This window comes from Caenorhabditis elegans, chromosome X (assembly GCF_000002985.6).
Source record: "Caenorhabditis elegans chromosome X".
Taxonomy (NCBI): Eukaryota; Metazoa; Nematoda; class Chromadorea; order Rhabditida; family Rhabditidae; genus Caenorhabditis; species Caenorhabditis elegans.
This window is the reverse complement of record NC_003284.9, coordinates 7158991-7174289: the sequence shown is the minus strand read 5'-3', so window position 1 is coordinate 7174289 and position 15299 is coordinate 7158991. Positions and strand designations below refer to the sequence as shown.

The following is a 15299-nucleotide window of genomic DNA, read 5'->3' as shown; positions in this document are numbered from 1 at the left end:
TTCTTTCAGCTTTTCGCCCACATTGTCTCTTCCTCTTTCTCTCACCTTCGTTCAGTTTGTGAGATATATGTGGCAATTCAGATTGCTCAATAAAAGTGGGTGAATTTTGGTGAAGAGTCTTCACTTCACTGACCTTTGCACAAACGACTTTACATTCGTAGACCTCCGCTGACATTAGAACTCACACAATCTCTTCACTGACTTATCCAATCCACTGTGCAGTTTTGAATCACATTTAAAATTTTTATGGGGATTTGAAAATTTTCATCTTCTCACAATCAGTTTTATGATCATGATTTATAAATTGAAGGCGTTTGCGAATAAAATAATAATTATTCAAACCAGAATTTGAAACAAATAACTTTCTATTATGAAAAATGTGTGCACTTTAGGTTTGAAATTTTCAAAGTTTTCTTTTTTTTTAAATCATATGATCAAGTCTATATACTTTGGCATTCTTAGCAAAGCCGTGTCAAAACCCACTCCAATCATTTGTGCCTTTAACCCGACATGTCAAGCTTTAGAAAAAAATATAATAATTTAAGACGAAAGCAATATTGTATGCCATTCACGTAATTCGGGATCAAGCTCCAGTCTTAAAATGTTTTTGTTTTTGATCCTCTGCTTTGTTTGAAGTTTCAATCATTTTAATAATACATATCAGTTTCAAATGTGACAACATTCGTTTTAATCAATTGGTTACATCAAGAACTGTTGCCGTTTTTGCTATTTCTTTTTCTCATTAAATCCTCTTCATTTTCAATTTTCTCTCTGTCTATTAGTTCCACAAACGACCTTATCAATCTCCCAAACATTTAGCGTCGACAGTCGACACACACACACACACATACAAGCGACACTAAAAAATTGCACTAAAATGTTTTTACCCTTCTTTTCAATTTTTGCTTAGGCGCTAGAAGATGGAAAAGGGGCAATTGTAATGTACTCGCCGAGAAACAGAATAATGGATAATTTTTCATGTTGTCCTCGTGCCCTGCTGAGGGGATAGACAGATTGGACGCTACTGTCCGGTCGGTGATTCCTATCGTACTTCCCTCAAAAAGAGGTTCAAGATGGTATTTCTCACCTCCAACAATTATCTTCCTTACTTTCGATGATATCCTCATGTTTTATATTTTTAGTGTTCATTACGCGCGAAAAATTTACTGCAATAAAAAATAAACACAACAAAAAAAGGAGATGAAGACAGAAGGAAACATGATGAATCCTTCATTCTTATCGTCAATCTTTTTGCTGAAAAATGTCTATCTTTTTACCGTCTCCCATGAATTTTGATCTCCATTGTTTTTTTTTTCTGTAGTTCTTTATAATCTATAATAACAATCGCATGGTCACATGGGCGCGCTGCAAGGTGCGATTTGTTCTGAAATAACCGGGACACGTGGCCATTCAGAAATAATTGTAACAGTTATTTTATCCGGTTTTCATGAAATACCGAAATAATTTGTTTTGTTTTCAATCCGGAAAAACTAAAATTTGAAATGGAAGTACCAAAATACTTCTTCTATGAGGCTCTACGGCCAAAAATATTATATTAATTTTTAGGTAATGTTCCAAATGGAGTTTGAGGTGGCAATAATTTGAAGATAATATTCATTGCGTTTGTTGGTGTCCAACAAGTTTTCAAATAAATAATCACGTAGAATTTTGAAGAAAAAATTAAAGCACTTATTCTGACAACTGTATATTTACGTATCTACTTTTTTTCGAATTATTATATTAGTTCAGTTACTTCCAAATGAACACTGCAACATTCCACTGCGTCTTATTCTTTTCTTCAAAATTGATAATATGTATCATTATCATGTGTTAAAATTTTCATTTCTCGCAATCTTTACTTATCATCTTTTTAGAAACCCAACTTTGGAATATTGACGCCTGTATTGAAAAATTGGTGAAGGATTGAAAAATTTCAGTTAAAAAAAGTTATTTTTTTATGAGATCCTTTTTGCAATAGTCATAAATAACACACATTGCAAGTTAAAATAACTTTTGAGGTTAAAAATGTTTTTTTTTAGCACAAGACGGAAGCACTGATTTTTTAAATATTCCAATTTCCTGTAAGATTTTGAAATGTTAAATGATGTCTTTATGAAAGATTGCTCATAAGGAGAACACTGTTATCAGTAAACCCCCGACATGGAGCACCCGTTGCAACACTTTTCTCCATTTCTTAAACAAACTATTCTTCTTTTATTGCTTTTTCTCGACGTAATTTCACTTTTTTCCGGTTGTAAAATAATAATATATTATAAGTTTTTACAACTTAAAAAATAAATTGAGCAAAAACTTTTTCAGAATAGTATGAAAGATAGTTAATTCATTAATATAATTTTTAAGTTGTAGTCTTTATGACATTGTGTACATAACAAGTAAATGCAATTTGTCTGTGAAAGTGTTTAAATGTACAAACAATAGGCAACTCATACCCACTAAATGAGTCATTAACGTGTCCTTCAAAAAATCAAAGTTCATAGTATTGGAAAACAGGATAAAAAGTCATATTAATGATGATGCTTTTCTTCAGCGGAAATAAAAAAAAACCTTTTCAAAAGTGTATCATGAAAATTAGCAATTGATCCATTGCATGAAACAATAAAAAAAACATAATTTATAGTAGTGAACTCCAATAAAATTATAATAAATAACAATCAAAGTTTTGCTTAAATAATTTGAATGCCAGAAACTTAGCCTGAAAGAAAATTAACTTTTTTTTATCATTCACAGTTTGCAATTTTATCCTGCAATTTGAAAGTTAACACAATTTTTAAAAATTATTTTTAAGGTTGTACTCTTGGTTATTCTAATTTGCCATGATTAACACTTTCCTATTGACCAAACTTTTGTCTAAAATGAATAATCCTGATAACGATTCTGTCTAACGGAAACCAAATGATGGCTTGTTTGATTTTCCACTAGAAACCTTTTGAAAAACAGCAAATCTGGGTCGTTATGCTGATATGATATAAATGAATAAGAAAATAAAGAAGAATAAAAATGAAGGACTTGATAAATAAGAGTCGACTAATTATCCCAACTGATAATTTACGACTAAGCTATCCCATTTCTATTTTCTCTCCCAGCCTTCCCAGTTCTCCTCCCAAATACATCCTTATCAAAGTTGTTTCCCCCGTCTTTCCCGTTTGTTCATTTCAAACCCACAACTGATGACTGTGTGCCTTCTCGTTTCACCACAGATAATCATTATTATTGAAACATACCTCTAAATTTTATTAGCCAATTTCACACCTTTGGCTGCTCACTCACTGATAGGTGATTGAAAGCACGAAAGAAAATGGGTTGAATAATGCGAGCGGGACGGGCAAGGGGATGGGAATGATTGGGGGTGAAATAGAAGCCATCTGATATCAATAGCCCTTTACTCTAGGTTAGGTACAAACCGCTCATTTCTATTATTGCTTTTTCTTCATTACACAAGCCTTAGACTCTCTATCTCACTATTTCACCGCCCCATCACCACACACTCTTTCTTGTGCCCAGCAGGAAGATTTGTAATGTTTTCAAACATTTTGTTCATTCAGTTTTTTCACTGCTTTTTCCTATTTTTTCTCTTCATCCGGCAGACAAATCGTTTTTCTTGTTCGAATTGATTCATAAAAAAATATTTGGCTTTTTTTTTCAGAAAACTGGGATGGACCTGGATCCGAACCTAGTTATTAACCATGACGACACAAATTTATCAGAGGCATCTTTTACAATGTAAGTTTTTTTGATTGAACGAGCCTGCAAATTTGAGGAAAAGAAACAATTTATTTTGATGTTGGGAGTTATCAAAAAAAAAATTTTAAAACTGTTTTAAAATATTTTTTACAGGGAGCAACACACCTCGAGCTATTCGGATATACACATGGGCTCAACGCCCTGCACCGGCCACCGCAAGGTGGATATGTGGCGGAATCACAACTTTGATAGCGGTTTCCAAACAATGAATCACAGTGAGGTACGAGAAAACAGAGGAGAGATAGACACACACACACAACAAAGATTAATGTGTTTCAATTTCAGGCTCCATCTATTATATCATCTCTACATCCGTCATCGCATCTTTCCGGAATGTCATCCATGGCCGACTATGAGCCGATCCCCACTCTTTCAGATCAAGTAAGACCATTTCATATCAAAATGCGCTGGTGGACAAAATTGTTATTTTTCTTCCAGCAAAAACAAAAGTTTGATGGGATCACGCAAAATCAAGCGGATGGGCAGTATAACACAGTTCGAGCAATTCCAGAACTCACTATGCTTATGAAAGATCAGGATAATGTAAGATTTTTTTGTTCAAAACTTTTTTGAAATATTCATACTCATAATTTCACAATATATGAATTAAAAAAATCCTCGGTTTTGACCTATTTTTTATATTTTAATTATATTCAAACATCTTGTATTCCAACATGCAACAATGCTCGAAATGTTACAAATTTTTGGAAAACTTAGCAACTTATCAGAACTGTGACTGAAATTTTTGAAAAAAAAACTTTAAAAAATTAGAAACGTATGTCTACTATTACTATTATTACTATTACTATTACTATTACTACTATTACTGGACTACTATTATTTCATTTAGGTATAATATGATGTTAATTGATTTTTAACTTTCAATTACTCAAAATAAATTATCAAATCTACAGTAAGAAAAATATTTAGTCGAATTTATTCACTTAAATTTTCAAATCACAAAATCTGAAATTAAACTATGAACTTTTGATTTCAGTACTGATATTAACACAAAGATAAATTGGTTCTAATGCTGCTTACTGATGAAGCCGGTGTTTGAACTTTTGATTGTTTGTAACATTTAAAATCGATTATCAAAATTGAAGTATCTGGAAAAAATTTAAAAAAATTGATTGTTCTGCTGAAAAAAACATTATTCAAACAAAAATCTTACAGGAGGTTGTGCACAAAGCTGTAATTCTGATGCAAAATATTGCGAAGATGGAGTGTGACCCAATGCGACGGCAAAATGAAGCTCGAATTGTGGACCCCCGTGTTATATTTACACTGCGTGATCTTCTCCGTGACAAAGTTGAATTCCCGGTATAGCTTGTGCACTTGCACAGTTTAATACATCATATATTTTCAGAACATCATTCGTTGCACTTTGGGAACATTCTTCCACATTTGCAACCGACAGGAAGGAATTGATCTTGTCACTCGAGCGATCGCAGAACAACCTGATATAATTCCAAATCTTATTAGGCATATTGGGTAAGAAAGTTAAATTTCAGAAAAAAATCATTCAAATAGCTGTTACAGTACTTATCCAAGTTCAATATACAAATATGCCATTCTTACTATGCATTCGATTCTGTCCGATAAGCAGAGAGGCGGACAAAGTGTGATCATTGCGCGTCAACAAGATGCGATTACTGTAAGATTAAAGAAGAAAAAAAATTGAAAAAAAAAAATTTACAAAAAATTGCAGCATGTGACTCCGTGGTTAGAAGCGGAGAAATCAGAAAAACTTCTTCCAGTGATAGTTGACTTGATCAGAGTTTTGTGTGAAAAGAACACCGAACAGAAAATCAAGTTTGTGAAAATGGGAGGACCTCAAAAACTGCTCATGCTACTACAACACAGAGTTTATGAAAATTTGCTTTGGCGAACTACGCAACTTTTGAAAACATTTTCGAACTTTGTAAGAAATATTTGAAACTGAAGGATGTAATGTCTGAACTTTTCCAGGACGCTCCAAATCTTGTTGCTTTTGGTGGTCGCCAAATTCTCGCCAATCTTCTTTCACATGGTAGTCCGCGACTTGTACAATCAACCCTTGAAACTTTGCGAAATATAAGTGACGTACCAAGCAAAATAAAAGAAGATTTACTTTTGAAATCTCTTCTGGAGCTGGTCAATTCTCGAAATACAACAATCCGTCTATATTCTGCTCAGATAATGTCAAATCTAGTTGCAAACAACAGGCATAACAAGGTGCTTTTGTCAGAAATCAAGATATAGTATTAATTTTAATTCCAGGAGTTTATGTGTGGCAACAATGGGGTTGTCATTCTTGTGAGAGCTTTAACAATTGCCACCAAAGAGATGGGTGACTTGAGAGATAAAGAAGCACAGCAAATGGAGGATTATATTGTAATAACATTTAAATTTCAAAGCTTAACAATACGGTTTTCAGGAAAGCCTAATTTGCACGCTACGGCATCTCTGTGTTGGACATCCAATGTCAGATAAGGTCCAAGCATTTGTTTTCCGAGATCCTGCATTATTTCTACACAAATTGTTAACAATGAGACCAGTATTGCTGAAACACACATTGAGTGTAAGTCATTAATTTGAAGGGCTAATAAGAAATTGAGATTTAATTTAGCTCCTGCTGAAAGTTGTATCCCAACATGCCCTTCTTGCTCCATTCCGATCATGCCGAATTGGAGATAAAGGTTTTGTTGAGCAACTCATTCATATTTTGAGAGTGGCATGTACCCAGCTGAATGTGGTAAGTAAAAAGTCAACAAACCGACTAATAATTGTTGGATTTCAAGCAAGAATCTATCGAAGGTGTCCGCGTGAAAGATATCATTCATCTTTGTATTCAAATCCTGCGATGGATTACAAGAGACCAGGACATTCTCAACGAGGTATTAATGTTTTCAGGTTGAAAACCCAAATTTCAATTTATAGGTTGTTTTCTTCCTGCAAACTCCTGAAAATAGCCGAATGGGCGATGGTCATACTCTTCCAATTTTTGTATTACAAAAAGCCAACGTTGAAGAGAACACGAAATCATCGGCTCTGGCCTTGATTTATAATTTGATGCATCATGAGCAAATGGCAAACGTACTTGACAGAGATGACGTTCTTGTTAAAATGCTTCAAAATGTTCAAATGCAATCTCAAACTCACCCTGAATTAGGTAACGTTGCACACCAATAGACAAGTAGAACTGAAAATTTACAGCAAGTCTAGCAAATAATATTCTCAAGATGATGTATGAGAAGCGAGAAAAGACAAGGAATACTCTTCCAAGATACAATTCATATTTAGAGGTAACACAAAATGGGGGATAACTCTAAGAAAAAGTCAGTATTACAGAGCCAATTTGGTCACATGAGCATGACCACCCCACGAAGCGAAGCACTAAATAGTAGCGGTGAAGTGTGTGAGGGAGCTGGAGAGCAATGGTCTACACCTTTAACAGATGATACTATGATGGATTCGTATTGCAACAGCTCCGGACGAGATTCATCAAGTAAGATATAAGATGACAATTTAATTTGCTCTAGGAAGCTAATCAAATTTAACAAATAACTTTCGGCCATTTTGACATTTGCCGGATGTCAAAATTTTGAAGATGTCTTTAGAAAAGCAGTTTAAAATATAAGCTCAACAAAGATATATGTTCGATAATTTTCAAAGCTTCGGCAACACGATTGTTCGTTGCCGAAAACTTCCCGAAGTTTTTATATATTGCCAACTTTGATAAACGCAGGATTCCAAAGATTCTATCTACATACATAGTTTTGCTTACCATTGTGAGAGCGAAAAAAAAACTTAGGAAAATTGTTATAGATGTAATTTTTCAACTTTTTTAAAATAACAATCAAAATTTGACAATTATTCATTTTACATAGTTACCCATTTTTTGGAAGTAAAAATTGTTTAAATGTGAAATGAAGGTTTTTAATTAACGTATTTGCTCTATAAGTGGGGGTGCCAAAACTTTTTGAAAGAATACATATATTTCGTAATATTTTATTTCGGCTGTATGATTGTTTTGTTTTTTTCTTAAGATTATTTTACTAAACTTTTCACTGACGCTACTCCACCTTCGAATTGGATTGAGACAATATACTATTAAAGAAACTATGAACCTAGAACCAAAAACAAATATTTCTTCAGAACCATACAACTCACCAATGTACCATTCCCCACCAGCAATGTATCCAGAATACTCAATTGGACCTCCCGAGACGTACTTGGATCCCCATGCCACAGCATCTTGTTATCCGCGACCAACGCCTCCTCAATATAACAGCTATGACCGTAGTCCACCAGTTTACAACGACCTTCCATCAAACCCTGGTCCGAGTAGTCATTCGTCTGATTATTATCCTTCTAGGAATAGTCGATTTTAATTTTTTAATTATAACATAGACCCCCACACTTTCCACCACCCCAGTCGGATATTTGTTGCACATTCCTTGAAAATGAGATTCTAATTATTTGTATACGGGTTCATGAATTGGCATGCAAAATATGTTGAATAAAGTGAATTTTTATTGAATTTCAATTTCAGAAAGTGTGTCAGATAAGAAAATTTTTATAAAAATAACAACTATTATTTACAAATTATGAATTCCAGATTCAGAGTGTAGTTTTTGCATGCCAAAACAAATTCATTTACGTCATTTGATTCATTTCGTAGTAGATACCCTTCAAGTTGATAAGCTGCTCATGGCTACCTTCCTCGGCAATTTCTCCATGAACAATAACGTATATTTTGTCGACGTTTCGAATTGTTGATAAACGATGAGCGACTGGAAAAAAAACATTTTTCCCGTTAGAGATTTGCCAATTCTCGTGACGTACTGGCTGAGAGTTTAAACCGCATTAAATATTACTTTTCAGTTTCAATATACTAATTCTTACTTTGAATACACGTGCATTGAGTCTTCGTACTCCTCTTGACTCGTTCAAAAGCGTTTTGAACTTCTCTCTCGCTGGCGCTATCCAATGCCGATGTTGCCTCATCTAACAGTAGAACAGTTGGTTTTCTGATAATTGCACGGGCAATTGCAATTCTTTGTTTTTGACCGCCAGAGAGCTGGGCACCAAACTCTCCAACCTCTGTGTCGTAGCCCTAAATTGCTTTGTTTTAATGTGTTTTATTTTTAAACTCACCTGTGGTAAACTAGTGATAAAATTATGAATGTCCGCAATCTTTGCAGCTTCGATAACTTTATCAATTGTTGCTTCGCTTTCCATCATTCCAAAAGCAATATTTTCCTAAGAACAAGAACATTTTATTGTGATTTTGATAAATGGTTAAAGATACCTTGATGGTGAAAGAGAAAAGATCAGGTTCCTGGCCGACTTGTACAATGCATCTTCTTAAATAGGCCGGGTTTATAGATTTGATGTTGTACTTGTCAATGATAACAACACCATCCGTGGCGTTGTACATTCGTTGGAACAAAGAAATCACCGAGGATTTACCGGACCCGGAAGGTCCTACAAGTGCAATTGATTCTCCACCCCTGACCTTTAAGTTGATCGTTGAAATTCGATGCAAAAAAGGTACTTATGGGTTTCGTTCCCCTCAATATGTTTTCCATAATTTTTGATAGAGACGTGAACTTTTTTTCATTCTCAGGCTTAGGAAGATGGTTTCCTAAGCCTGAAAATGAAAATAGTATTAAAATAAACTTTCACGTGTGGATTAAAATTAAAAATTCAGTATTAAATAATTAAAAGAACATTTTGGGGGAACGAAACCCATAAGTATTAAAAAAAACACTGACCTTCAAGTTCAAGTTAGTCAACACTGGTACAATGGGTCTTGAAGGATATCTGAACGAAACATCCTTAAGACAGAGGTTTCCTTCCAGCTTCTAAAATAGAAAACTTGTATTTCCTTGGCTTAGTTAATAATTTTACCGGTCTTAAGCCTTCCTCTGATAAGTTATCCATGTCAACGGGTGGTTCTCTTATCACCCTCATAACGTTTTCAGCTGCAATCTGCGCTTTGGTAAAGTCACTGACAGATGCGATGAGTTGTGAGAAGAAATTGGCACCAAACTGAGTGAGCAGAACAACTCTTAAATGACATTTTCTTATTTTTATGTTTCTGCTGATCTGTTCTGGTTACCTCATATAATCAAATACACTAATTTCGTTTGCCAGCATCATCACTTTTCCAAAGTGAAGAGTAATTGCAATAAGGATATAGGTGAACGAGTATTGACATGCAAAAACAAGAGCAGAAATAAGGGATTGTTTTTGCATACATCTGAAAATCAAATTTTAGAACTAAATCAACCGATTACTGTACTCACTGTGATACTGGTTTTAAAGCATCGCAAAAAACGTTATAAAAATGAGATTGTAGATTGTATGCTTTGATTGTACTCATGTTTGCAAGCACCACGGACGCTAAGTTAGCAGCTTTTTTTTCTTCATCCACCATTTGTCTTTGTCTGAAATACACTTTTGAAACGGACTAAATTTAATGGACTGGCTACCTCTTCGTTCCTTCTCTGATTTGTAATATTCTGATAACAAAGTATGCTGGGAACTGGAAGGAACACAAAAGAGCCATTTTCCAGTTGATCCATAACGCGCAAACAATGGAGAACAGCGAGCAGACAACACCAGGAATCAACATATCAAGCTTTTGTTCCATAATTTCATTCAACGTAGACGACTCGTTGATCACTTTGTGAACCAGCCTTCCTGGACTGTTTCTTTCCTCGTCAAAGTATGCAGCGCCATGGCGAAGAACCTGAAATCAAGCTTCGAAAGTTTACCAAGAGAGTAGTGTATACCTTTCTAAACATTTCATTTCTCATGAATTTGCAGAAGCCATGTCCATAAAGTGCGATGAAAATTCGCTAAAATTTGAAACATATTATTGGGGAAATTAAGGATTTTGGGAAATCAAAAGTAAATTTACCCCAAGCGCCTCAAAAATAGTTTTGACAATGATCAAAGCTGTATAAATTGCAGCTACAATAAAAATCTGAAGTGCTCGCTCCTCATCTGGAGCAATTGAAATCTAAAATGTTAGAATATTATGAAAAGAACGCTGCAAGTATCGAGTAACCTCTAACACTGACGCTACTTGAAAACAAATCAGAAGGTAGAAAACTGCTCTAACAATTGTTGTTGGTATAGCACCTGCTAAAAGTGGCAATCCTGTTCTGTAGGAGTAGATAAGATCCTTTAAAACTGTGAAGTTTGTCTCTTTTCCAGGAAGATCCTAAAATAGAATAAAGTTTTGCCTGAGCAACATTAATAAAAAATAATGTTCGGATTACATCATCGTCGTGCATACTGTCCGTGTGTTGTTTCACATCCATACTGTGAACTTTTGAATATTTGTAGTCTAATCTCTCAGACTTTTTTTTGCTCATCACCGGCAGTTTCAGTTTTTCCTTCTCCATACTGTTTACAGAGTACGACTTTCCCAATTTTTTATTGCCACCCAGCGAACTGCGTGCCCATGCACGACGTTGTTGATCGGGATCCTGAAAATTTACGAGAATAAAGGTTTATGGTTTGATTTACAACGTGCCATGTTTGGTGGAGGACTGAACGACATCTGTTGCTGTAGGGATGGCGGTTTTGCCTGTTGCTGGTGCAGCTGTTGGTGTTGCTGAGTCAGTTGGTCGAGGCGTTGGTCATTGTACATCTGTCATGATTGAGATAAAAGTTGACTTTGAGAAAATGAAATAAATTTGGAATCGTGAGAAAAATACCATTTAAAGGGAATTAAAAAAGATAAAAGGATGATTGAGGTAATAATCTTTGACACTATTTTTATTTACTTGTTAGAAATTTAGGGATCACACCGTGTCAGTCATCGAAAACTTGTAATCGTATTTCTAAGTTAGTTTTGACCATCATTCAGCTTTGAAATGGTTATATATTACGTGAATTGTTTTCTATGTTATCCAAATACTTCCTCCCTCTTTAAGCTTACTTTGTGGAAAATTCCGTTTGCATCAGCTATCAACTCATCCGGCACTCCTTCTTCTACAATTTTCCCCTCGTGCAATACAATAATTCTATCAGAATTTTTTATCGTTGAAAGCCGATGTGCAATGGTAATTGTAGTCAAACCTTCGGAAGCTAAGTCAATGGCTGCATTAACTTCTTCCTCGTGAATATTATCCAGTGCAGAGGTTGCTTCGTCGAAAATCAACACAATTGGCTTACGAATTACTGCCCTAGCAATAGCAACTCTCTGCTTTTGACCACCAGATAATTGGTGCCCTCTGAATTCAGATAAATTATTGTAAAAATTGAGTTAAAATGCATGCATACCGTTCTCCAACTCTGGTCTGCATTCCATCAGGTAAACTATTGATAAACTTCCATGCACCCACTTTCCTAGCTGCATCGTTAATTTCTTGCTGTAAAGTTTAACTTGAAGGTAAAACGGTTTGAAATTATCAAAAGGAACCTGAGTGGCATCCAACCTTCCATATCGAATGTTGTCACTGATCGTTCCATCAAAGAGTACTGGCTCCTGGCTAACAAGGGAGCATTGTCCTCGGAGATCATCCGGACACATCGTTTTAATATTCTCACCGTCAAGTAATATCTGATAGCTTCTAGATTAGTTTATGACAAATACACTAGAATAACTTACAGCTCCTTTAGTTGGATCGTAAAACCGGAGCAGTAGAGCAGTGAGGGTGCTTTTTCCACTACCACTACTCCCAACAATCGCTATTTTTTCACCAGCTTCTACTTTAAATGAGATTCCACGAAGTACTTCAGTTTCTTTTCTGCTTGGATACGAAAAGTGAATATCGCGGAAGTGAAGAGCTCCCTTCCCTAAAAAGTTTTAAAAATTTCACATGACTCTATAAACTTCATTAGTTTACCCATAAACTTCATACTCTGTCTTCGATACTTGCACCTTGTTACTGGAACATAGTCGATATTGTTGTCAATTGAAGCAAGTTCCACTTCAATTTTTGGCTGCTCGTCTGAATGTGGACCAATTTTTAAACTGTACATTAAATTTCAAATTTTGTTTACTTAAAACTTCGCAAATCTCTTTTGCGTTATCTTTTGCTCTTGTGGCTCCATTCATGTGGAAGCCAATTGAAATAGAAGTCACACACATATAAAGCATGTTGATTGCAAGCTGTAAATTAAAAATGTACGCGAAAACGGGAAAAAGTTGTACTGCGCAAAGACGTCCTGGCGAATTGTCAGCAACCCTCCAAATCCCATAACAAAGTGCTCCAGTGAAAATAAGCTCTGTCAGGAGGATCTGAAAATTTTTATTGCGAATATTTCAGTAAGAAATTGAGAATTCCAATACCTGTGTTAAACTATCAAAGACTACTGATGATCTCAACCGTTCCTCTGTTAGTTTGCTATGTTCTGCAGATAACTTCTCGAACCTGAATAGTTGCCAGATATCATTTAATCCGTTTACCCAATACTCTTACTTGTTGATTTTTTGTTTCTGAGCGGCGAATGAGATCACCGTAGTTATACAATTAAACGTTTCATTGACAAGATTTGTGATTTTGTTCTGCAGCTTTGTCTCCTCCTCCATTGTGTTTGCAAACCACTGAATAAACTCCTTCCGGTAAGCCTATCTATCAATTATATCATTCTCTCACCTTACTGTACAGTATACGTGATATGATAAGCAGCGGGATCGCGAGACACATGAACAGTGTCACATCCCACTGAATGTACAGGCATACGCCAATGTTAACAAGTAGGTACGATAAAATGAAGACAACCATGGGCAGATGATCGGAAATTCCATTGTATATAGAGTCAGCAGATCTGAAAAACAAAATTTAACGTACGTGCATATTGTGGTAGCACTTGATATACAACTTTTCAACTTGAAAATATTAAATTCGAAGTTCATGCGTGATTTTATTCTAAATTTCACCTCTCTTCCTTTTGTGCTACGTTCACAACTACAACTATCCCTTTGTATTCCAGTCTCCTGTCCCCACTATCACCCATTCCCTCGGTGACCACCAAAATTTATTATCATTGCTTTTCTCCTCCTGTCGCGAGGTAAAGGTTAGGGGTTTCAGGTTTTATTCGTTGATTTTATGTTGTAGAACTATCTGATCTTTACTCCTATCATCATTATCATGGCGGAAATCTTACTCTTGCAACATTGCGGCAACATGACCACTCTGTCGGGATTCAAGCCAAGAGATATCCATAAGAAGCAACTTTCGAATGTATGCCTTCTTGATGCGGAACACTTGACGGATCGACGAAATTTCCCAAGCAATTCGCTGGAAAGTGAAATACAGTCAACAAACACTTAGAAACCCATAAAATCGGCGGAAAATGTCAAAACAAGTTACCTGGCAGAAAGCTGCAATAAACATCGCAATCGACAGTCCCAACATCGAAATGAAAGCGGGTGTTGCAGAATGAGCAAACTGATCGTCGATTGGGTAATCCGATGTGAGATTTTTCAGTCCAAGTTTTCCTTCCTACATTTCAAAAAACTATCATTGAAAGAATTTCAGATCAATTTACCTCTCTTAAAATTGATATTGAGACAAAATTACCCATAATAAGCCAAACAAATGGAGGAAGTGCAGACTGAAGTAGTGCACTAAACAGACCCATCGCCATCAGCTGAATAAATGAAATTTAATAGAATAAAAGTAATGTTAATCAAAACCTGCATGTCAATACTATCGGCAAACGCATAAAGCCTTTTGTAGGGTTCGAAAAATCCAAGTTTTGGCTTGGAATCTGAGGATTTATCCAAGGGGTCGTCCATTGTGACGTCATATGCTGAATGAGTAAAGATAATTAAAAAAAGGGCCTATACGCTCATATCACAAGTCAAATTTATATTAGAAGCAATTTTCAATTTTTCGAATCACATAATTATTTTTTTAAATTCATTTTCATTATAGCAAGCTAATCCAACTTGAAAAATAAATGAGAGAAATAGAACCACTCAAAAAAATTTAGGGGGTACATTCACTGTATCAGAATTCCTCACATTTTGGTGTGTGAGTTCAAAGCCGCACGCGGCTTTTCCAACTGAATCTGGACACAATCTTTTATGTAATTGCTTAGTTACTAAAGGTTAAAAGTTACTAAAATTCACAGCTTTGTTAATATGATGTAGTAAATAAAATCTATCAATATTTAAATTTCAAAAGGCACAGGTTTACCATTGCAAAAAACTCGACAACTTTTTTTAAATTTAGAACAAACAATATTACTTATACTCATAACTAATTGTTCACAATTCTTGGAATCCAATAAGCTTCAAAATCACAACTTTCCCGGGAACACTCTATTTAACAACGATAAAAACATTTCTTAAACTCATTGAACTAACCTTTCTTACTATTCTTCAAATCATCAATATATAACGTTGACGGTTCAATCGGATAGATCATTGATTTCAGAGATTTCTTGTCTTCTGTTTCTGCTTCTTCTTTTTTTTCAGCATTTCCAATTTCGTTGGTTTTATTTGTGCTCTCATTTTTATTTTTCTCATTTGACATCTGCAGAAAAATTAATTGTTACATTCAACCTTCGAATCACTGAAT

General features: G+C 35.1%; 2 protein-coding genes and 3 non-coding genes across 5 annotated transcripts; 2 read left to right on the top strand and 3 right to left on the bottom strand.

Annotated features, from left to right (window-relative positions):
- Nucleotides 1–84: 84 nt before the first annotated feature.
- On the bottom strand, nt 85–216 carry F43E12.8. Its single transcript, NR_071438.1, has one exon. It is a non-coding gene; the product is annotated as an Unclassified non-coding RNA F43E12.8 (non-coding RNA).
- Nucleotides 217–3272: 3056 nt separating this feature from the next.
- Nucleotides 3273–3406, bottom strand: F43E12.5. The gene has a single exon (NR_071437.1). It is a non-coding gene; the product is annotated as an Unclassified non-coding RNA F43E12.5 (non-coding RNA).
- Nucleotides 3303–3438, top strand: F43E12.4. The gene has a single exon (NR_071436.1). It is a non-coding gene; the product is annotated as an Unclassified non-coding RNA F43E12.4 (non-coding RNA).
- A 226-nt stretch (nt 3439–3664) lies between these two features.
- On the top strand, nt 3665–8285 carry bar-1 (Beta-catenin/armadillo-related protein 1). Its single transcript, NM_076805.8, has 17 exons — nt 3665–3741; nt 3856–3982; nt 4048–4143; nt 4201–4305; nt 4939–5085; nt 5132–5256; nt 5305–5419; nt 5474–5686; nt 5734–5979; nt 6025–6138; nt 6182–6325; nt 6374–6499; nt 6546–6641; nt 6685–6916; nt 6961–7049; nt 7096–7252; nt 7903–8285. The coding sequence occupies exons 1-17, from the start codon at nt 3674–3676 to the stop codon at nt 8136–8138; spliced, it is 2436 nt and encodes an 811-aa protein (NP_509206.1). The 5' UTR covers nt 3665–3673; the 3' UTR covers nt 8139–8285.
- On the bottom strand, nt 8269–15254 carry pgp-10 (P-GlycoProtein related; the record flags this gene model as incomplete). The annotated part of the gene is made up of 29 exons (NM_076804.5): nt 8269–8540; nt 8653–8863; nt 8905–9009; nt 9059–9265; nt 9525–9614; nt 9661–9820; nt 9872–10012; nt 10059–10199; nt 10245–10504; nt 10548–10613; nt 10676–10777; nt 10826–10981; nt 11040–11249; nt 11297–11413; nt 11705–11999; nt 12049–12137; nt 12188–12328; nt 12377–12564; nt 12615–12719; nt 12772–12880; nt 12923–13009; nt 13061–13142; nt 13191–13315; nt 13368–13539; nt 13879–14012; nt 14085–14216; nt 14263–14364; nt 14411–14526; nt 15086–15254. The coding sequence occupies 29 exons, from the start codon at nt 15252–15254 to the stop codon at nt 8404–8406; spliced, it is 4149 nt and encodes a 1382-aa protein (NP_509205.2). The 3' UTR covers nt 8269–8403.
- Nucleotides 15255–15299: the final 45 nt, after the last annotated feature.

Coding starts and splice junctions, on each gene's coding strand:
- bar-1 (NM_076805.8), top strand. CDS start 3,674: ATGGACCTGGATCCGAACCTAGTTATTAACCATGACGACACAAATTTA. Junction 5,257..5,304: donor AATCTTATTAGGCATATTGG/GTAAGAAAGTTA, acceptor TAGCTGTTACAG/TACTTATCCAAGTTCAATAT. Junction 5,980..6,024: donor CAAACAACAGGCATAACAAG/GTGCTTTTGTCA, acceptor TTTTAATTCCAG/GAGTTTATGTGTGGCAACAA.